This window comes from Lepidochelys kempii, chromosome 16, assembly GCF_965140285.1.
Source record: "Lepidochelys kempii isolate rLepKem1 chromosome 16, rLepKem1.hap1, whole genome shotgun sequence".
NCBI classification, from domain to species: Eukaryota; Metazoa; Chordata; order Testudines; family Cheloniidae; genus Lepidochelys; species Lepidochelys kempii.
Window position 1 is genome coordinate 15,618,527 of NC_136395.1, and position 21,917 is coordinate 15,640,443.

The 21,917-nt window shown below is 53.9% G+C and overlaps 1 protein-coding gene across 3 annotated transcripts in view; it reads left to right on the plus strand.

Annotated features, from left to right (window-relative positions):
- SH2D3C (SH2 domain containing 3C) overlaps positions 1-21,917 on the plus strand; it is a 55,168-nt gene that overhangs the window by 13,982 nt on the left and 19,269 nt on the right. For 2 of the 3 annotated variants that reach the window (XM_073313991.1, XM_073313992.2), the window contains one exon: positions 4,217-4,256. In XM_073313991.1, the coding sequence (XP_073170092.1) occupies positions 4,217-4,256 (40 nt within the window). Of the gene's footprint in view, positions 1-4,216; positions 4,257-12,131; positions 12,330-21,917 lie in introns of those variants that run through there. The other variant, XM_073313993.1, reaches the window with a different exon arrangement.

Consider the following 21,917-nt stretch of genomic DNA (forward strand, 5'->3'; position numbering starts at 1 on the left):
GCGGAGTCAAGTTCTTGCCCCACTCCACCCGGTTCCTGTAAGCAGGGGCATGTCCCCCCTTCCGGCTCCTACACAAAGGGGCAGCCAGGGGGCTCTGCACGCTGCCCCTGCCCCAAGTGCTGCCCCTGCAGCTCCCATTGGCCAGGAATCACAGCCTGTGGGAGCTGCAGGGGCAGCACCTGCGGACAGGGCAGTGCACAAAGCTGCCTGGCTGCACCTCCTCATAGGAGCCAGAGGTGGGACATGCTGCTGTTTCTGGGAGCTGTTTGAGGCAAGCGTGGCTGGAGCCTGCCCCCCTGAATCTCTCTTCGTGCCCCAGCCATGATCCCCCTCCCACCCTCTGAACCCTTCAGTCCCAGCCCGGCGCACCCTCCTGCACCCCCAACCCCTCATCCCCAGCCCCACCCTAGAGCCCACACCCCCAGTTGAAGCCCTCCTGCCCTCCAACTCCCAATTTTGTGAGCAGTCATGGCCCGCCATACAATTCCCATACCCAGATGCGGCCCTCGGGCCAAAAACTTTGCCCGCCCCTGCTCTAGATTCTAGGCTGCTGCAGGAGCTAAAATGCCAGGCTCTGGGGCTGCTCTAACTTACGGCAGGCTCCTGCGGGCAGCATCGCAGCCCGGAACCCTGCTCCGTTTCATGCCAGGTGCGCCCATCTGCTCTGGTGGGCCCTGTGCGGGGAGGCCATGTAGGGCCCTGGGCTGCTCTTTCACCCATAGAATTCTTCCCAGCCCTTGCAGCTCCTATACAACCCCTTGTGCACCTTTCAAGCAGGCTAGAACTGGCCCCTTGCTCTCTGCTTGGAAAGCCAGCTTCTACAATGGGCACTTCCCAGCCGATTGCAGGGGTGGGTCTCTATGGCACGCGTGTCTGGGTTTGCTTTCTGTCCGCACATACATTTAAGGAGCCCGGGGTCCCAGAGGGAGGCTCTGGCACTGTGGATGCCGAATGCGGGACGTCCCCCATGATTTTTCCAGGTCGAGTTATTGTTCTGACACTCAGAAGATGCTACTCTTTATAAATTTAAACCGCGAGGTTTCAATATGGAATGCCCCGGTGCTTCTCCTGGTTACTGGTCCCGACTGCAGGAAGAGGGGGAGCCGACTTCTCCTGCAGCCGTGGCGCAAAGAGCGTCACCATTTCTTTTTTAAAGATTAAAATGCCTACTCACCCCCCCGTGCCCGGCTCAGTGAGTCTGATTGGGATTAAACGCTCTGGCCTTTCAGATCACTCCTTAGTTTGCTGGAGGTGGGAGGGGATCTAGAGCTGCAGTTTACAGACTAACAGCAGTGTGGCCCCATGCATGGTCTTTGCCTGTATGAATCATGTCAAGATGCAAGGTCATGCATGGACTGTGCCCTTAACTAGTTGTTCTCCTCCCTTAGACCTCTGATAACTGGTCTTGCTGTGCCTTGCACCTGCCACTTGGGCAGCTAAAACCAAGTCTGTCTGTTCCCAGAACTTCTAAGCAACAAGGATCATACTCAGAACCACTGACAGTGGTAGAGCAGCAGATCAGTATGCCCTGGGGGCCACGTAGCCACCTTCCAAGGTAACTCCCAGCCGCACACTTCAGATCTGTCAGGCTGCTGCCCTTGACCAGCTGGGATTCTTAATAAACGGCTGTTTCCCAATTGATCACTAGTTGGCGCCTGACAGTGATTTCCAGAGGAAAATTAAACTGGAAGCAGCTGGGAGTCCCAGGCTATGGCTGCGCTCCTAGAGATGCGGGAGGAGTTTTTCTGCGGATATAGGACCACCACCTCCGCAAACACCGTTAGCGACATCCACAGAAGCACGTGTCTGTCAGCACAGCTACATTGGTCAGGAGGGTGCGTTTTCATGCCCCAACCACCATAGCTACACTGATAAGTTTTCAGCGTAGGCCAAGCCAGAGAGTTTATATGGCATGTCCCATGCCTTGCAGCTGTGTTACCTTGTGCTATGACCCTGTCAGTTCTGACAAGCTAAGGCCAGTTGCAATAGCTCAGGACTTGGATGGGAGACCTCTAAAGAGACCCCCGGAAGAGTGGGGTTGGGGGTGTTCTTTGTTACCTACCCAGTACTCCAGCATGATGTTAGGAGTTGCTGGAGGTGCTGTCTTTTGGGTAAGAAACTAAACTGACGTTCTGATTTTATTTTATTTTTTTACGGTGATAAGCCCCTGCTGCTGCTGGTAAGAATTGGGGTGCTAACTCCAATGTCCTGGCCAAACTCCCGCTCAGGTCAGCGTATTCCGTGCCCCTAAGCTACCCCTGCAGTTTCACTTGGACACAGCGTTCTGCTCCACTGAGCCTCAGCTTGTAGGCTGTTGCCAGGAGCTGTTAAACAGCAGCAATGGTACACTCCAACGAGGGACGCCCGTTAGTAGGGGGTGATGTAAATCTCCGTTACGCAAGAATGACGGATTCCCACATGCTGCAGTTACATCGTTACCAATGTGGAGGTTTTGGGTGCAGAGGTTTAAGATTCAATGGGGTAACTTCCTCATGTGTTGGAGGGGCTGGTGCTTTTCTCCAATTGCAACCTTGCCCAGACAGAAGGGCACTGAGTCACAGCCAGAATGGTTTCTTTTTGCAGCCATAAGGGCAAGGAACTTCAGTGAATGTTTAAGTTCCGCAGGATGACATGGGGGCAAGTAAAGAAGTGTTAATTGTGGGGTGTTAGCCAGCAGGGCTCAGTGCCCATCCTGCTCGCTGATTAACACTCCCTCCCAGGGTGACTCTTTGGTCAAGGGTCCGGTTACAGATAGGATACTCCTTCCCTCCCATCTCTCTAGCCAGCACAGAGCCTGATCCTGTACCACTGATGTCAAGGGGAGCAGGATCTAGCCCTTGCTGTATGCTCATCACAGAGCCCATGAATACCCATCTCTGCGCCCCTCTCTTGTCAGCAGTCCCATCAGGCCAAACAGAAACAGGAGGCTGTAGCTGAGAAAGCATATTGGCTTGTAGGGCTGAATCCTTGCAGGGCACGGTGTAGAAAGAGGGAGGGGGGCCGTTTCCTGACCAACCTTCCCAGGGTGGGTGGAGGTACCACTGTCTGTCTGGCTCCTGACCCCTGATCCTGCAAGTTATTCTGGGCCTGCCATCCCACCCCTTTCCGCTCTTCAGAGCTCCCCTATGCTCCAGCTGGAAGCAGCTGGGGCCCAAGCAGGGCAGGAAGGTGCACAGGAAACACTGGTGTGAGTCTGTGTCCCAGTGACTCCCTGTTCCCAGAACAGGATGGAAATCCAGGCCTGAATAACGGGAAAATCAGCAATGAGCATCCCCCTCCAGCTAAGGAGGGGGGGGGGGGAAATCAGTGATTACAAGAACACCCCCCCCCAGGAAACACAGAGAGCCCCCACACCTGGTCTGCCTGCTCCTCTCCCCCTCAGTCCTAGCCCTTATGGGTCTGGAAGGATTCCACCCAATAGCATCACCTCCCCAAGGTTCTGGCTCAACTGCCATGAACTCCAGAGACCCCACTGAGCCCAGACAACGTATGAAGCCTGGCCCGGCTGACGCTGCCCAAGCCGATTTGAGGAGAGATCCTGCAAGAAAGACCTCATTCTTCTCCAGTTGCATTAGGGATGCTAAGCCCCACGCCAGGAGCTCAGGGATGGGGCAGGGGGGAGGGGATGCCAGGGCTCTAGGAACTTCACATGAAAAACACGTTGGTTCTCTTAGCTGTTTAACAAGGACTTCTGGTGCCTGTCCACATCAGGTCATTCCCCCAACTGGGAAAAGCCCTGTAGCCTTGAGTGACCCAGGGCTTCCCCCTCCTCCTTCAGGCAGTACATGGCCTCTGGCAGGAACAGCTCTGTTAGTCTTCAGTGTTACAGGAAACTGAGGGAATACACATGCGTGCAGCCCCTATAGTGCAACCGTTAGGATTTTCTGTTGTCCTTACGGCCCCACCAGTCTATAGCATGTACCATATAACGAACCCTCCCTCTGTTCGCCTTCTATAAGTAGCCATCCTTGAGGGAAGTCCCAGCTGGGATTACCCTGTAACCATGCTTTAGGCTGCTCAGGCAGATAGCTGCTGCTGGAGCATTGCCAAAGAAGTGGCCTGACTGGGGATGAGTTGGGAAGAATGTCCTGGGCTCACCCTAAGCCCTGAGGATGGTCTGTCACTGGGTGACCAAAGGACTTGCCTGGGGGCATACTGACCATGTTTGACTGCTGTCACTCTCCGATAGTCATTAACTCCTTTTCGTTTCTTCTAGTCCCGCCGATGGCCCGGAATCCTGCAGTGAATATGTTAAGGTAAGAAACCCTCCCCTTTCTACTGGGTGTCTTTTCACGGCTGTCCTGACCATGCGAGTGTGGATGCTTATAAGCCCTGCTTCTCCTTTAAAGATCAGCTGCATCCGCATTTCAGATCCAGCAGCAGGGCGGAGCACACAGCCTGCTCTCAAGAGCCCCTAGAGTGGAGCATCTTTACGTTCTGTCGAAATCCATCAGAGCTGCAGGAAGTTGGTTGTTTCTCCTGTTCCATTTGCTCCAGTAGGTTCATTAATATCCAAGAGCGAGAGATGCTGAGGTACCAGCCTGTGGATGCTGTTTCATTGCATGCAGGGCGTGGGAACCTCATTTGCTATTTATGCTCCTCCATCCTCCTCGTCTATGTAGGGCTGCGTTTCCCCAGTGGGAGCTTCCTGCTGCTCCCTTTTGGAGCCTGGTGATAAGCACCCTGCAGCTGCCAGCAGGCCTTTTCATGGGTAGAGAAGAGCCTAAGCCATTGCACGTGAATCCAGAGCTGCAGGTCACCCCTGTTCCCAACCCACTTTCAGCCCATTCAGAGATGGAGTAGGGCTGGGCAGCACGATTGCAGCATGTGTAGACGTACCCAGGCTCACTCGGGTACCAGCAGCAGTGAAGCCGCAGCAGCATTTAGCGTGGACTAGCTGCCCGAGTAAGTATCCAGGGGCCCGGGTTGGCTTGTACAGGCCATGCTGAGGCCCATACTGCTGCAGCTTCACTGTGGTGGGTACCCACCCTAGCTAGATTAAAGCTAGCTCAGGTAGGTCTGCAATCACCCCTCTGGTTACAGTGTGAACATACCCTCAAATGCACCCCAGGCCTGGATCCAATGCTTTGGTTCAGACCAATCTCTGATGTGAGAATTAACCTTGCTGCCACACGAGGCCTTTGAGGTTGGTAGGTGGGCGCACCAAAGGGAGACAGTGGAGGGCATCCCCTCCCTCCTCACAAGCAGCCCTCAGAGTGGAAGCTGCCTTCGTTTCATGCTCTGGGCAATGGGAGGGGTGTCCGCTCTCTTGGGGACACAGCCAGTGTGGGCCGTGGCAGGTGCCATCTCCTCGCTCAGCCTTAATAGGGGAAAAGCAGCATTTAGCCACTCTGGAGCTGTCACATGAAAGTTGGTGCAAATCTCTCCAAATCCTCTGCAAAGACCCTGCTTATCCTCCAGCAAACTAGTCACATTCCTGAGGGCTCTTTGCGTAGTGCCAGGAATTCACTTGGGAGATGGCTGGCTTTATGGAAGAGCGAGCCTCTTTCAGCAGACTTCCTGTGGAGTTATTCGAAGAGGCAGGGGTGGAAATGCCTGGCTTAGGGGATGCAGAGTTTTTCCATGGGACAGAGAGTTTCACCTCTACACCAGCAGTTCAAATCCAACTCAGCTCAGTAGTGAATGAAGTTGCCCCCCCACCGCTGTCAGTTTGATGGGCTATGTTATATGAGCTGGTGTCTCAGGCTGGTTCCCAGTGGGTCAGTGTTCCCAGCCACAGACCCAGAGTTCCAAACTGGCTAGTGATTTTGGGTGCCCAGCTGGAGACACCGTAGTGGAGTTTCTCTAAGAATCAGGCCCCTTGGCACCCAACTGGCCAACCCTCCAAAGTCAGGAGCTGCTCTTTAAAGTCTTGACAGTGGCACGAGGTGGCGAGGCTGAGGTGATGGAGTCTGAGTTACGCACCTGCTCTTAGAGGTGGTCCCCCCCCAGTCAGGCGGAGGCAGCGAGGGGGGACGGTAGCATTACCATTGTTCATCACGAAGGGGAAGACTCCAGGTCGTAGGTTCTGGACTGATGGTCCTTTCACCAGCACTGAACAATTTTTGAAGGCAGTTGTTCTTGTCTTTCTCCATAGCGAGACCCCACTCCCAGCTAGAAATGTGGGAAAGGCAGGGTGGCTGCATGCCATTAGGGCAGTCGAGACCACTAACAGCCCCCAGGTTAGACATCTACACGGCCAGAAGCAGGAAGTCCTTGGCTCTAGAATTGGCTGCTCATGTTAGCATCCATGTTTGTTCAGCATCAGGGTGAGGCTCCTCTGTTCACACAGGCATTGTCCCGAGTGTGGGGATGATGGAAGGGCGGTGGGGGAGGAGGAAGTGGCAATGAAGGGATTTGCTTTAGCTGACGTTGAATATTGGTGTTCTTGTTCTATTTGTTCGTGCATCCAGAGCCTTGGCAATGGGAGCATTTTATAAATCATGAACTAACTAAAAGAGAGAGAGAGAGAGATGGGTATAAGCTATGGAGGGCTTTCAGCTTGGTGAGCCAACAGAACCCCCAGCTGCTAGGGTTCCTGTCCGGATTGAGCTTGTTCACCATTTGGGTCAGTTGTTCTTGGTGTGGCGTTGAACGGGGCTGGTTTGTATTTTGTCTGGCACTGGGCCAACCGCAATTCGCTTTGAATGGTTAGTGTGCGAGGTCACAGAGAGCCAGCGTAGGTATGTCACCCCCAGCTCCATGCATGGACATCTCCTAACAGCTGTGGTGATAGGAACTGGTGGAGTCAGCTACACACAGACAGAGCCATTGTGGAAATTTACATGCACAGACTGGTAACTTGCTACTGTGCACCTTACATCCTCACCAGGGTGTGTCCACCCCAGACAGAGGGCTAGGTTGAGGCCTATGCCCCCATTTAAACCCTAGCTTGAGGCCTTAAGTGGGACAAAAGTGATGCAAAGGCTTTGTGCTGGGCCTCACACAGGGGTGACTTTCCCTCACACCTGTCACCTTTTTTTGGTGCATTTAACCAAAGAGACCCGTCTGATGTGGTTATTCATACAGTGGCCCAGGTGTATATGGTGCTTTACAGGCAAATAAGACAAGCTCCCTGTGCCCGGAACCTTCTCAGCTAGATGAAAGTCAGTTGCATGCCCAGATTGCCTGATCCTCAGCCACGCACCCAGCAGCCTTGAGTTCCACAATGGGAATTTCACTACCCCCAGGTGGAAGCATTTGCTGCTGCCATTAGTCCTTTCTGCTTGCAATACTCTTCCCCCCACTCCTGGGAGTCAGCACCCCCCTGATGGCAGCGAGTGCTTGGTCCCTTTCAGGAGCTTGTGCTGCCCATATCCAGGTATAATGCGTGCTCCTGGCTGGCGTGTTACCAGCTGGGACAACTGGTGTTCTCTCATTCAAGCAAGAGAGCAGCATCAGTTCCAGGCAGAGGGGGATTCCTTTCTGCAGAGGAGATTCCCCTTCCTAGCTGTTAGAGGTTAAAGGCGTTGCCAGTCCAAATGACTATAATAAACCTAACTGCACAGCCGTGTCTTCTCCACCAGTGAGGGACATTGGTCTGCCTCCAGTGCAGGCTCCACGGAACCCAGACACACTGACCACCTTTTTTGCTTGCTCTCCTGTTTCCCCATCATCACTCCCCCACCTCCTCTGACCAGATCAGATCCTTCAGTCCCAGCTTCTCCCTGCAGGTGTCACTGCAAGCAATGGTGCACTAGGACTGCCAGCTAATCTGGGTCCCCAGCAGGAGTCGCTGTAGGGAATGGTGGCACTGCAGTAGTTGTGGGAGAGCTCCCAGTTCCCCCAGCTCCAGCCTCTCTCAGAAAGAGGTATGATTGGGAACAGGGTAGCAGCACTGGCCTGTTGGGAATCTGCATTGGTACAACTCCAATTCTCAGCCATTGACTCATTTCTGTATGTGGTGCAAGTAAAGTGATAAGCAAATAGAATTAACCAGCCCAGCTGTTCTGCAGCAACCAAGCAAAGAAAGATAGAGAGAAAGAGGCAGAGAAGAGAGCACGAACACCTCCCTGCTTACACACAGTTCAGTGCTAGCAAGGCCTAGAGTTCTTAAGAGAATCGACCAAGCTTGGCACTCATGGACTACAAGACCTGGCTAGGGAGGACTTTTCATCAGCTCTTAACCCCCGGTGGGTTTGCTCCTGCTACCACCAGAGCTGTTCTCACAGCCATTCACCAGCACCATGAAGAGCATCTGGACTGGGAAATGAAGCCCCAACAGGTCCCCCCTGCAGCCAAGCAGAGCAAGGATGGAGCATGTAGACTGCAGCCCAGAACCCAGGTCTGCTTAGTGACTCTATTTAGAGCCCAGGTGGCTGAAGTGAAAGAGAAGGCAGGCTGGGCAGTGTCCCTTGAGGAGCCGTGAGCAAACAGAAGTGAGCGTGCCCGCGTCCCCGAGGGAGCTGAGTGCTATTTGCTGGCCCCGTTTGCTCTCATTCACAGTTTCGTTCTGATGTGGGAGCAGCTGCTGCCACTGGCTGATGCGCTCCTGTGTGCGGCAGCGCAGAGCTGACAGTCAAGTAGAAAACCACACACCACCTGAGCTACTGTAAATGCCGGACAGCAGGGGACCAGTGGAACACGGGGTGACTGGCATCTCATTGGACAGGCTGGGCCCAAATCTCCATTGCTTACACCCTGTGTAGTCATTAACACGTGCAAAGTGCTGCTATCCTGATCTGGCCCAGTTTGAGCCCTGACTACTCCCCTTCCCATCCTGGGGAAGAGACAGACCCCCCAAGGCCCTGGGGAATGGCTGCTATTGTGAAAAGATAGGTTTCAGAGGAACAGCCGTGTTAGTCTGTATTCGCAAAAAGAAAAGGAGTACTTGTGGCACCTTAGAGACTAACCAATTTATTTGAGCATGAGCTTTCGTGAGCTACAATGAGCTGTAGCTCACGAAAGCTCATGCTCAAATAAATTGGTTAGTCTCTAAGGTGCCACAAGTACTCCTTTTCTTATTGTGAAAAGAGTGAGTGATAAAGGCCAGAATTGCAGGACAATCCAAATTTCACTCTGTATGCAATCCCAGGCTCTTCAGAGAGCTGCATTGTGGCACAGATCAGGTCTGGCCCTAGAAAGGCAGGCAGATAAGAGATGGGAGATTGGGTACATAGCCTATGTACCCATCAGCATAGGAGCTCAGTGCTGTATCAACCAACGCTGCTTCTCCAGAGAGGAGCTGAGTCCTGCCAAAGCTCCAGCTCTGTCTAAGGAAAGCAACAAAATCCTTCAAGAAGGAACAGGCTTTTCAGGAAGACGAATCACAATCAGATTCTTTCAGTTCAGCATCTCCCTGTAAACCACCATCTGTTCTGTCCCTCGATCTCATTCAGGATGAAAGAGGAGCCTGTGCTCTCCCCTTCCAGCAGTGAAGGCCTGGAGATGCCTATGGGAATGCATGTATGTCACTGTCTCCATTATCAAACAAAGGCAAGAAGGGAATTCAACTCCAGGTTCACGTGGCAGATTTCAAATACACACACACACACAGCACTCCACCATCAATGGCATTTTCACAAGCACATTGCATTGTGTGCTATACTCCAGTCTGCTGAGACCTGGATCACCATGGCCAACCATTCACTCATAGCCCCTAGGATTCCAGGACTCTGCCCTGTGCTGCACTTCCTGCCCCAATTACCTCTTACGTGAAAGGTGCACAATATGGACATGCCATGTCCCATGCTGGAGAGGAAGGACAGCCTGGCGGGTAGGGCACTGGCCTGGGATGCGGAAGACCCAGATTCAATTCTCTGCTTCACCATGGACTTCCTGTCTTACCTCAGGCAAATCACTGAGCCTCTGTGCCTCAGTTTCTCTTCTGAGAAATGGGATGATAAAGCTTCCCTAACTTACAGGAGTCCCGGAGAGGAGGCGGCAGCACTGGGATAAAAGCACTGCCCCTTGAAATGTCACAGAACAAAGCCCCTACGACCGAGTCAGCCACAGGTCCCATATTGTATTTGTATTTCCTTTCTGATCTTCCCATGCATGGTTCTGTGTGGAACTGCCACTCTGGAGAAGTGTCTCTCTTCAGGAGCATTTGCTTTGTCCTTTCCTCAGGATGTGAGGGACTTGTTTGAATTAATTACATCAGAAAATGTACTGTTCATATGTTAACTGCAACAGAAATACCTTTGTGTGTTAGCAGTTACCTAGCTCCTTCAAGGCAGCAATTAACACCTACTGTTAAATACCAAGCACTTCTGCACCACGGTTGCCCAGGTGCATATGCTTCCTGGGCCTTTGGGGATGGGGGTATGGTTGGCAATTGCATGGGTGAGTATTACTATATCTCCCTGCAGTATTTGGCACTTCAAACGTTCGTAAGTAGCTTGCAGGCTCATCCTTCTCCCACACACCTGCCTTGTTTCACCCCCAAAGTTTTGATCAATCTGGGCCTCTAATCCTCCTCTGGTCCATCTAGTCTAATACTGGCAGCGGCCAAAACATAATCACTCAGGAGAAAGTGGAGAACCTCCTAGGATGCCCCACCTGCTGGGTTATGGGATGGGCAGAGAATTCCTTCCATCCCTTGTGAGTGGCCTTGCAACCTAAGATTCGATTTCCCTTGGATAACCAAGCAGGCAGGACTCAATACAGGGCAGCTGACACTGATGGCAGCTGTGCAGAGTGGTGGCTTCCTGCTGGCTGGGATGTGCGCCTCTCCCAGGGCCAGGGCCAGGGCCACTTTTCTCCGGACAAAGCTAAGAAACCTCCCAATAAAGAGTGAAGGGAAAAACAAAGGTCAGCCTAGTTTGGAGAGAACCAAAAGAAAGTGCAAAAAGAAAAGGAGGACTTGTGGCACCTTAGAGACTAACCAATACAGCTCACTTCAGCGGATGCATACTGTAGCTCACGAAAGCTTATGCTCAAATAAATTGGTTAGTCTCTAAGGTGCCACAAGTCCTCCTTTTCTTTTTGCGAATACAGACTAACGCGGCTGTTACTCTGAAACCTGTCAAAAGAAAGTGCAGGGCTAGGCCTGGTCTATGGGGCTAGGGGAGAAAAAACAATGGTACCAAATGGACCCTGGAGGCTGAAAGCATTCCTGATGTTACTCCATGGAAGCCACTGGCATGACACCAGGGATGAACTTGGCCCCCAGCACACAGGCCTATTATCACTTGTGAGCCCTTGCTGTGGCCAGAGATTGGCTGGACAGTTTCACTTTGGTCGCAGGCAACTCCCTTGACCCCCCAGTGGAGTTTGTTGAATTGAAGAGGATTGTGCTGGGTGGGGCAGGGCCTTTGGAATGCAGGGAAGCCTGAAGGGGCCTGGGTGCCGGGTGCTTGGGCTGGGGGGAGTTAAACGAGGCGTGAACCCGAGTCCCCTTCCTTCCCCCTGGGTTTAGTTACTCCTTTGATTAGAGAGTGTAAATGTGAGAAAACAGAGCTGGTGCCAATTAAAGCTGGCTCCCTTCTCAGAGCTTGTCCCCTGTGAACCACCTGCTTCTTGAAGGCTTGTTAGCACAGCCAGTGTGGGAGAATATCCTGCATGGGGCAGCTGGGCCTCCTGGCTGTAATAGTGGGGCTGGCAGATCAGGATGAGGTGCCCTGTGGAGAGTCAAAGATGCCCTGCAATGTGTTTGGCTAGGAGATCAGGGTGGGCTAGCCGGGTGGGAAGATGCCTGGAGGCAGGGATGGGCTGGCAGGCTGTCAAAATGGCAGGGGGGGGGCTGGCAGGGGCTGGGGGTGGCAGGGCACCCCGCCACCCCTGAAGCCTGCCTGCCTGCCCCCCCAGGGGGCACCCCCCCACCCCTGGAGCCTGCCTGCCTGCCCCCGCCATGGGGCACCCCCCACCCCTGGAGCCTGCCTGCCTGCCCCCCCCAGGGGGCACCCCCCCACCCCTGGAGCCTGCCTGCCCCCGCCATGGGGCACCCCCCACCCCTGGAGCCTGCCTGCCCGCCCCCCCCAGGGGCACCCCCCCACCCCTGTAGTGGGGGGGCTGGCAGGCTCCCGGGGGGCCCAGGCGCCCCGTGGGGCGGGCGGGGATTCCGAGCCGGGGTTGGCAGGGCCAGGGCCCCGCCGTGCCACGCTCCCCGCGGGCTCCGGGCTGGGTGGGGGCGGGGCCGGGGGCGGGGCCTAGCCCGAGCCCGCCCCCAGCCTGACAAGGGATGAGGTAATCCGGGAAGCGGCTGAAATTGAAGCCCGGCCGCGGCAGCGGCGGCAGGAGGGAGCCGGGAGCGGCAGGTGCAGCGAGGGGCCGGTCCCGGCTGCAGCGCTGGGCCCCGGGGAGGCGCCATGACCGAGCGGTGCAGCCTCTGGAGCGCCCTGTCGGCGGCCGCCTGCTGCTTCTACCGGGGATCCTTCATGCAAGTGCAGGTGAGGGGCTGGCTGCTGTGGGGCACGGCCACGGGGGGCACCGGCTGGCTGCTGTGGGGCACGGGGCCGGGCACGGCCACGGGGGGCACCGGCTGGCTGCTGTGGGGCACGGGGCCGGGCACGGCCACGGGGGGCACCGGCTGGCTGCTGTGGGGCACGGGGCCGGGCACGGCCACGGGGGGCACCGGCTGGCTGCTGTGGGGCACGGGGCCGGGCACGGCCACGGGGCATGGTGATGGAGACGGGCACCCCCTGGTGCAGACCCTAGCATGCTAGGGGGCAGAGGTCAATTCCACCAGCCACTCCAGACTGGGGACTGCTCCTGGGGTGGGTGAAGGGGGGTCCCCCTCCCCGGCTCTGACTCATTGAGCAGGAGAGGTAGCACAGGTGTGCAGGGAGCACTTTGACTCGAGGTTTGGGAGGCAAATCACCCCCATGTTTGGCTGGGTCTCTGGGGTGCCCTGGGGGGGGCGAAGGTGGCAAGGAGCATCCCATGACTCAGGGCTAGGGGGGCAGAGGCAGCCCCCGGGACTGGACTTGGCAGCATGGGAAGAAGATGCAGGTGCAAGCAGGGATATGGGGAGGGGCACTGAGCTGCTGTCCACTGCAAGGTGAGGGAAAGTGGGTCAGAGTTACCCCCCACTACCTGGCTGAACCTTGCTAGGCTGCTGCTTTGGGGAACATAGCTCTTGGGGCTTGATGGTCAACTCTGCCCCCTCCTCCCCAGCCGTGTGTCAGCAGCAGGGTGCCAGCTAGGTCCGTTCCCAACTGGAGATGCCCCCGGACCCAGATCTGCCCCTGGCTTCAGCCCTTGTTGGCCATACTTGGCTCTGGAGAGCGACTGAGTCAGGCTAGTGCTAACCCGGTTGCAGCCACTTGCTCTGCAGAGCCCTGAGGAGCAATCAAGAAGGGCAGAGGGGGCTGCAAAGGCTCACCTGGCACAACAAAGTCAGGCTGGAGACTGGGAGCTAAATCTAGCCCCCTCTCCTGCTGCAGTTGCCGCCTTGTATGTGCTGCCCACACCCCAGCTGGGGGAGCGGTGAGGATTCCCCCTGCTTTCAGACACAGCCAGTCTGCTTTGCAGGCTCAGCAGCAGCTGCCTGCCACAGGGATGCAGCAGGGAAAGTAGCCAGGTCCTAATAACATGCGTGTGCCACTTGCTGGGTACCCGCACTGGCAGCGGGGTTGGTGTTGGAGGGCTCCAGAGCCCTGAGAAAGCCTGGAGGGAGACTGCCGGGACGGGTGGAGGGATGCTCCCTTTTGTCTGACAGGGGCTTTTTAAACACAATTTAATGAAAATTGAATCCGTCTGGTTGGGACTCAAAAACCAAAATCCCTTCGCAATAGCAAGGGTCCAGGTTTTTGGCAGTTTTTCATTGTGGGTTGACAACAGCTGTAAGATTGGAATAATCATCCCTCCTTTCTCCCCCCTCCCCTTTGCCTTGTCTAGTTAGACTGGATTATGAACTCTCTGGAGCAGGGGCAGTCTCCCACTAGGTGCATGTACAGCACCTAGCACAAACAGGGCCCTGACCTCAGCTGGACTACAAACACTACTGAGGAATACTCCACACTTGGTCCTGTTTTCAAGCAACCTTTCCCCTCTACCGTCCTCCCCCTTCCCCCGGGCTTTCACCAAACTGGATTAGCCGAATACAATCTAAACCGAGCACAGAACCCCCAGTTTCTAGGCTTTTGCAGTGAATATTTTTCACGCAGCCCAAAAAAGCAACATGGAGTCCCAGCCTCATAAGAAAAGCCTCTTTGGCCCCTGCCTTTGTCACTTCCTTTCTGAAGGACTTGCTGCCCGACCCAACCGGGACCTTTACACCTGTCTGACCAGGAGACCATGGACAGACAGCAACGTAGGAAGAGCAAAGCTGACCTGTAGTTACAGCAGTGTCGTCAATGTGCTGCGTTGAGGTTGGCGGGTGAGCAGATACAATCCACAACCTAAGACACCCAAATCAGACACAGAGGATGCTTCTACCAGTGCTCCACTACCACCGCTGGCCCTCTCCCCTGCAGCTCACTGTGTGCAAGGGTGCATTTAAATCCTTTCTTAAAAAACATACGCTTCTTCCAGAAAGTCTTCTGGCGAGAACCCACCCAACGTCAGCTCCAGACTTACCCCAAAAAACCGTCTGTGGTTTGAAGTTCACCTGCTCGGGCTGTGCTACAGCATTGGCTGGGCCTGATTTCAGCTAAAGGACAGCTGGGGTCAAGGAGCAAGGGCCTGGTTCTTGCCACCTTACACCTGGTGTCACCACTTACACTTGTGCAGAGCAGGTGTGAAAGGCTACCTGTACTGGGGCAGTAGCAAGCAATGGAGAAGCAGGTCCCTTCAGTATCTGTTTCCTATCACACCAAGCGTACAGCAGGTGTCTGGCAAATGACAGGAGTTGAACAGAGCATTAGAAGAGTCCAGCTGCATTTGACTGGAAATTCAGAGGAGAGTAATCTAGTACAGTATGGGTTTAAAAACACCACTTTGTGGAAGGGATGACTTACCGCTGGCACGCCCCCTCCTGGCTGGGCACAGTGTAGCAGTATCTTCGGCTGTAGCAGCCCCTGTTAACAGCCAGTCTGGCCCTGTAGTGGTCTACTTCTCAGGATTCGGCCCTCCCACTGAGTCACATGTTGTCTCACCCCTTCCAGGGTAATAGAGTAACAAACCAGTGTCCAATCCCTCTGCCTGGTCTGCCACCCTTGAGTCTGAGCCCAGGAGGTTATACACCCCTTTTCTTGGGCTTTGTACCACCTTACCAGGGGCTGGCAGTGGAATGCAGGCCCACCCTCCACACTAGGCTCCAGTCCAGGGCCCTAGGAAGGCAGTGAAGGGTCATTCCAACAGACTCTCTGATACTGCCTCCCTGGATGTATTCCTACCAAGCCTTTCTTCTCATCCTCCAGGAGCTTTTTCTTATAGGTCTGGTCCCTCCCTAGTACCAAAAGATTAGTTGCAGAGTTCCTCCCTGCACCCCCTCCATTATATGCTACACTTCCTCTCTTTATAGCATCACCTAGTCCCTCCCCAGCTAGGTTTCATCATTCATTAGGCCTGGCCAACCCTCCAGGTGCAACCAGGTGGGTTAATTGTGTGGACTCTCCGGTCCACTTTAGTCCTTTCATCAGCTGTGTGGGGTAGGCACCATATCACAAGTCCACGGCTTATGTCCCAGGTAACTTGGAGCTCCTTAAATCGTGAGGACTCTCCAGAACTGGGAGGTATAGCCCTCTGAGCTTCAGTGATCCTGTCTGCACTGCGTGAGTATAGGCAGAGACCAGTCTAAATCCCAAAAGCCGTGTCACTGCAAGCACTGGTCTCAGCGTAAAACCTGGGCAGGATTTTCTGGGGACAGCTTCTCTTCTGATTGTTCCAGACCTTTGCTGAGGAATCTGGAAGGAACATCCACAGGACATACAGCTCTGGCTCATCAGTCCATGGGTTAAAGAAAGGTGCTTTAGCCACTCTGACCCAGCACTGCATGAGTTAAACCAGCTACGGTCTCTCTTGCTGGGACACTGCAGGGAATGTGGTGTTATGTCCCAGCAATGCAGGGTTAAAAGTGAGCCCCAAGCGCTCACCTGGCTCTGCCAGATCTTTATCTCCATCTATGTGTCCAAGCCCACAGAGTGAACATGCACTGAACTCCACATGAATGACTGGAGCCTTTCCAGCTGACAACAGCATCTCTGCCCCTCCACCAATAGCAATGCACCGCCACCCAGCACTGGAAGCAATGACATCATTTCTGACCAATGACAGCTTGGCAAAGGGATGCAGCTGCAGCCTTGGAGTGAGATAACTAATATCTAGATAGATGGATGTGCATACGCACGCCCTGGCTGGGTCTACACTAGAGACTGAACCAGTAGCATAGCGCCCAACCTAAGTACCAACACTGCAACATCTCCGCCATAGCCGTGCTGTCTTGGCTTCAGCTTTGCCCCACAGCTCCAGGACTATCTGCTATTGTACTAACTGCTATTCCATAGTACAACTGCTATTCCCCCTAACATTTCAGAGTCCCCCCACCACACACACACATCCCACAGTCATGTCTCATTGTTCCAATGGAACGCAGCTGCTGTGAGAGGTCATGGTCATGGAGAGAGCTGACTTGTTGTGTAGCTATGAGCAATTCCAAAAGAGGGCTTTGAATATCAGGACAGCGACCTTGAACTGGAGTCTGAGGCAGTGCAGAGAGTGGTGTACTTGAGTGATGTGTTCAGTGACCTATGTTACTAAACATACGGGGTGGCGTGTTCCGTACCAGTGGGTGCTCTTTCGGGATGCGTGGCTGCGTTCCTAGAGAGAATGGAGGAGTGAACTGTTGTTTTTGGTATTAAAGACCAGCATGATTGATTGTGCTCATTACACAGACTTTCCCCAGATTCTGCTTTATTATACACCAACAAAAATTCAGGCCAGCTGCAATGGCAAAGCAGAGTAACACAGTTGCACGAACAATGGTAACTGAATATTTTACAGGTGCATCTTGCCCATCTAACTGGGGATTCTAGTCCTCTTAGGTGACTGTGACAGAGGGGTTCAGTACCTGGAGTGAGGGCTATGAAGGAGCTGGAGAGTAGGAGATGCTCCAAAGAGCACTATTAACCTATATCTGGCAGGTGCCAGGGCCAGTTATTAGGTTCAATGTGATGCCTGAGTCCTTGAAAAGCTCTCATTAGAATTGCCTGGTCTCAGGTCTCCTTCCCCTCTCATTCCACATCTGCCTGGACCTGTCCAGTCTCTTAAAAGCGGGCGTCATTTTTACCTCCTTCCATCATTCACTCCAAGACCCTTCTCAGGTCCCTCTACGTGTCCCAAGTATTAGTTTTCCTTGCTTTTCCTGGTCCTTGGGCTTCTTAGCTGTTCCACCATGGATCATGTCCTCCAGCCCCACATCTGTAGCAGGTGCTACAAAGAAAAAGAAGAGATGGAGTTGACAGCATCCCTGTGCAGAGGGTCCCAGCAAGGGACTGTCAGGCAATTCTTGAGTTCATGAGGAAATTGGGGTTACTCACATGGATCATATCAAAGGAACCACTCCCTGGATGGAGAGGCTAAAAAGTTCTGTGGGATTTGATGGAAACATGCATTACTCCTGCAACTGATTTGCATTTTCAGACACCACTGCCGAGGATCTGGGGGTGAGGGGGAAATAAGGGCTAAGATTAATTCTCTCTGCTAGACTGATAAAAGGTATCTTGTGCCTGACAGCAGGAGGATATGTGGCGTAAGCTAACTCTCATGGCCTGTACTAGTTGTACATAGAAAATAAGCCCAGGACTGTCTTTTGTGCATTAGGTAGAAAGAAAAAAAAAGGGACTGTAGGTGGGTAAGAGAAACGTGTCTCTTATTGCCATGTCTGGCCTAGGGTAGAAAGAGAAAATGGAGTGTAAATGTCTTAGCTATAGGGACCCCATATAATTTTTTTCAATAAAATTCTCTGATTCTCAGCCTCTCTCTGTCCCTTCTAGTCCAGCCGAATGGCATGGCTCAGCCAGGGCATTCTCACCCTGGGCATTCTCACCCCGGCTGGAAGCTGATCTACTACTGCAGGGGGATGCCAACCCTGGGGAACTAACCCGCCCATCTGGCTGATGGCATTTGGTGCTGTGCTGCACAGGGACGGGGGGTAGGGAAGCAGGGAGAGGAGGACCCCCCTGCCTTCTTCCAAGCAGTAATGGCAGCATTCCCAGGAACTTGGAAGACTGTCTCAGCTCCCATATAGCTTGGGCAGAAAGTTCTCTTCTCCTGCTGGGCCAGCATGGCTGCTGTGTTGGACTCCCTGAGCAGATCCTGGTAATGTCTGTAGCAGCTCCTAGTATTGTCTAGTTCTTCTGGCGTGACCGTTTCACCACCCCTTTCCTCCCCACTGTGCTGTGAGCTGTCTCCATGCTCTCTGGTAGCATACTGTGTGGCATAGAAGGGCAAGTGCCAAGCACCTGGTCCAGCTACTTATGGAACAGGCATGATCTCTACCCTGCACCAGATGTTCTGTTATTGTCCTGGTCCTTGTGCTGGACCGTAACTCTCTTGATCTCTTGGCATTGCTAACTGCTCTGGGTGATGCCCTTCTCAGCTAGTCAACCAGAATGCCCGGTTACACACCAGAGTGTTCCTATGACAGCATTCAGCTGGCCTTGGATCTCATCTTGCCAGCGCCTGCTTGTCGGCTCCTGGCCAGCTGGCAGCATGCTCATGGGAAGGCCTCCTCTGAGACGCGCTAGTGACTGAAGCGGAATCAAGCTGATTGCTGCTGAAGGAGTTGATTGCTGGGATAATGGCGCGTAACTCCACGGCGTGGACAGGGCTGGTTGTGCACATGGCTTCTGGCACACATGACCCCTGTGCAGAAGGCAGACCAGACAAGCAATTTAAGCAGCGACAGGTGCACTGTGGGAGAAGGAGGGCTGCATGCATGAACGATGCTCTCACACCAGCAATCCCCGTCCTTGCTGGCACTGCACACTGGAGGACCACGCGGCCTTATTCCAAGCATGTCTAATGCACATGATACACTGCTAGCACGCCTGCATGTGAATGTGCAGTGCGTCACAGGCGTGCGAAGGGGACTAAGTGGTGGCTAATGCAGCACACTCTAGTGTAGGCAAGGCCATCCAGGGACAGCTAGGGAATAAACAGTGCACAGCACAGGGCTGGAAAGCATGGCAGAGCCCCTGCAATGGTGAGGATCTCTCCATCCAATCAGCAGGGTAGCTCAGGGTGCTCTGTGCTCACAAACATCCCCCCCCCCCCCATCCGTAACGCAAGAGTCTCCTGCTCATTCAACACATTCCCTTTTTTCTGCTAGTTTAGCACCTGGCCATCAGCACTAATGCTGTCCTGGCCCCTGGCCAAATCCAGTCTTGGGGACAGTGGGTGCTGCTTGGCTGGGCTTGTTTGGTTTTGTTATCCTGCATATGTGGATGGTGAGGATTTGGGGAAAGCCCAGATGTACGATATTGGCTGGAACCGTCACTAATCCGGGGGGGGGGGGGGGGGAACAAGTCCAAGACTAATCTGTTTATTGCGGGCGTAACATTGGAGGTCTTCAGGCTGACTAAGGCCAGTTTCTTATAAAACAGACTGAAATAGACCAGACTTACTCCTCTCATTTATTCCTTGCTTTTTAAAAAAATAGACTATTTCTGGATGATTGCTATTGAACATTGATATTGTGGTAGCGGCGGGTGGGGTACATGAAGGGGTTGACGGGGAGATGGCTGTAGGGGGAACTGATGCACGGAGAAGTGAGATTCCATGCTCCCACTCTATATGGGATGAGCTGACTCTAGAAGCTTAACATACTGCGGTGCAGGACCCGCTGTATTCCCAGGAGGGAGGGCAGGGGGGAAGCTTTCAGTGCATGGATGGAGTTGTGATGGGATCTTGGGGGCTTGGCTACACGTGCCCACAGTCTATTGATTGTCTATTTAGATTAGTGGCAAAGGTTAAAGATCCTCCTAGAGTCTCTCTGGCGAGAATGAGGTGTATGCCTGAGGGGGCTGGAGAGAGATCTCTGGAGCAAGCTAATGGGGAGAGGGAAGGGCCAGTCTCCCAGCTAAATGATGCAATGACTAATTCTAGGCAGCAAACAGCTTTGAAAAAGCTCTTGCGGGCACTTTCTGACCCTCAGCCCTCTTGTTCCTCTGTGCATGCTGAGCTGGGATCACTCCCATATACCCCCCCCCCCCATCTGGATGGCCCCGACTTCTCAATACATCTCCCTGTTATTTTCCAAGATACCCCTGGGAAAGGGGGGGAAACTAACGCAGGAATGAAACTGCCCGGAGAGCTGTTTTCCCCCACTTTGGGCAGCTCTGAGAGCAGCTGCATCAGCAGAGAAAAGAGGGGATGGATATGGCAGAATCACCAAGCCCTCACACTCTCAAGCACTAGTGACTTCAATAGGATCCCCCCACTGTGGGGAGTCCCACCCCAAACCCCCACCGCTCCACCCCCTCTGTGTGGATCATGTACTGCCAGGTGGGCCCTGCAGGCTACATCCTTCCGCTCCCTGCTTCCCCTTCAGCCCTAGAGGCTAGTTTGGGAGGTGTTTTATTGGGAGCTTTTGCTGCAGGGGAGGGAGCTGCCGTGAACAAGCTGCTGCCGCCACTCACAGGGAGAGATGCGGGCTTCTCCGTGTCAGAGGATGGGGTTGTCATGGCAACAGTATCTGCTCAGGCCTAGGCCCCCTGGGAGGGAGCTGGACTTTGGCTGCATCCCCTGGCTACCATTGGTTGTTAAGAAAGTTCAGCCGGGTTGAATGGGTTTGCCTGTGTGTTTAAGGACTTGAGGGCAGGAGCTTGCAGGAAACCTGCTGCTCCCCCTCAAGTCAGTGGGAGTTCTGAGTGCTCTGAACCTCACAGGACTGGGCCCCAGTGCCGTCAGAGGAATTCACACCCAGCGCTCGAGACATAGGGTGCCAGGGCTCGAGGGCTCCAGAAGAGTGCAGGGCTCACCCCAGCACTCTGCTGCAGGTTCGCAAGAGCCACCAGCAGGTGAAAGAAGAAAGGGTCTGGTGTGTGGGATCTGGTTGGAGCCCATGCCAATGCAGCCAGTGCAAAGGATTCTGGGATATGTCAGGAGCAAGGTAGCCAACCCCCTCTCTGCCTAGTATGCCACTGGGCAGTCCAGTACAGCTTCACAGAGCACACAGCATAGAGCTGAATGTGGAGCTGCTGTGAGCAGTCCAGAGCCCTTGAAATCAATGGCATTTCACCTGCTAGTGACAGATCTGGAGTTGGCCCCTTCTGGTCTTAGGCTGTATCTAGGATCCCCAAAATACTTGGTAACTGTTCTTTGAGTCCAGAGAGTTCAAATAAAATGTCAGACAGAGGAAAGGGAGAAGAGAGACTTTAAAACAGGAGGAAGGCTGGATGGAGCGAGAGAGAAGGCAGCTGTTCCAGAAGGCCATGGCTGCATCACAAGCACCTAGTGCATGCAGAGGTGGGCGTGGGGACAGAAAGAAAGCAAGTTTCTGTTGAGCACGGAGGGGGAAGGTCTGTGGGTTAGCTAGGGCAAGTCCAGGGAGGAGTTAAAAACAGAAGGGCAGTTTTCCGGTTCCAGGACAAACGAACATGGTGCCAGCAGACCAGAGGATAAGAGGGTATAATCATGCGTCTGCGTACTTTCCCCAGCTACCTCAAGCCATAGAGAATGGGGTTGTAAGAGGAGATAAAAGCTTGGCTCGGGACTTCAGCAGAGGTGGCATACTGTACACGCAGGGAATGCCTGGGAGGTGATGACAGGCAGATTTGCGGATGGAAAGCTTGTGGTTTAGGATGATGCCTAGGTGGAAGGCACATGGGAGGTCTGATTGCCCAAGACAGAATAATCTGCTTTAGACAATTAGCTGAAGGAAGCTGGGAGGAAACCACAAGTTTACTTGGTCAAGAGTGATGGGGAGGAATCATTAAAAGTGTCAAGAGATGGAGAGCCAAGTATCATCAGGGTAGAAATGGTTCAGGTTAAAAACAGAAAAAGGATTGAGGTGGTAGAGAGCAGGAGGAGGAAAGGAACCTTCTGGGACTCTGCAGAGAAGGGATCTCCACCAGTGGAAGAGTTTAATAGGC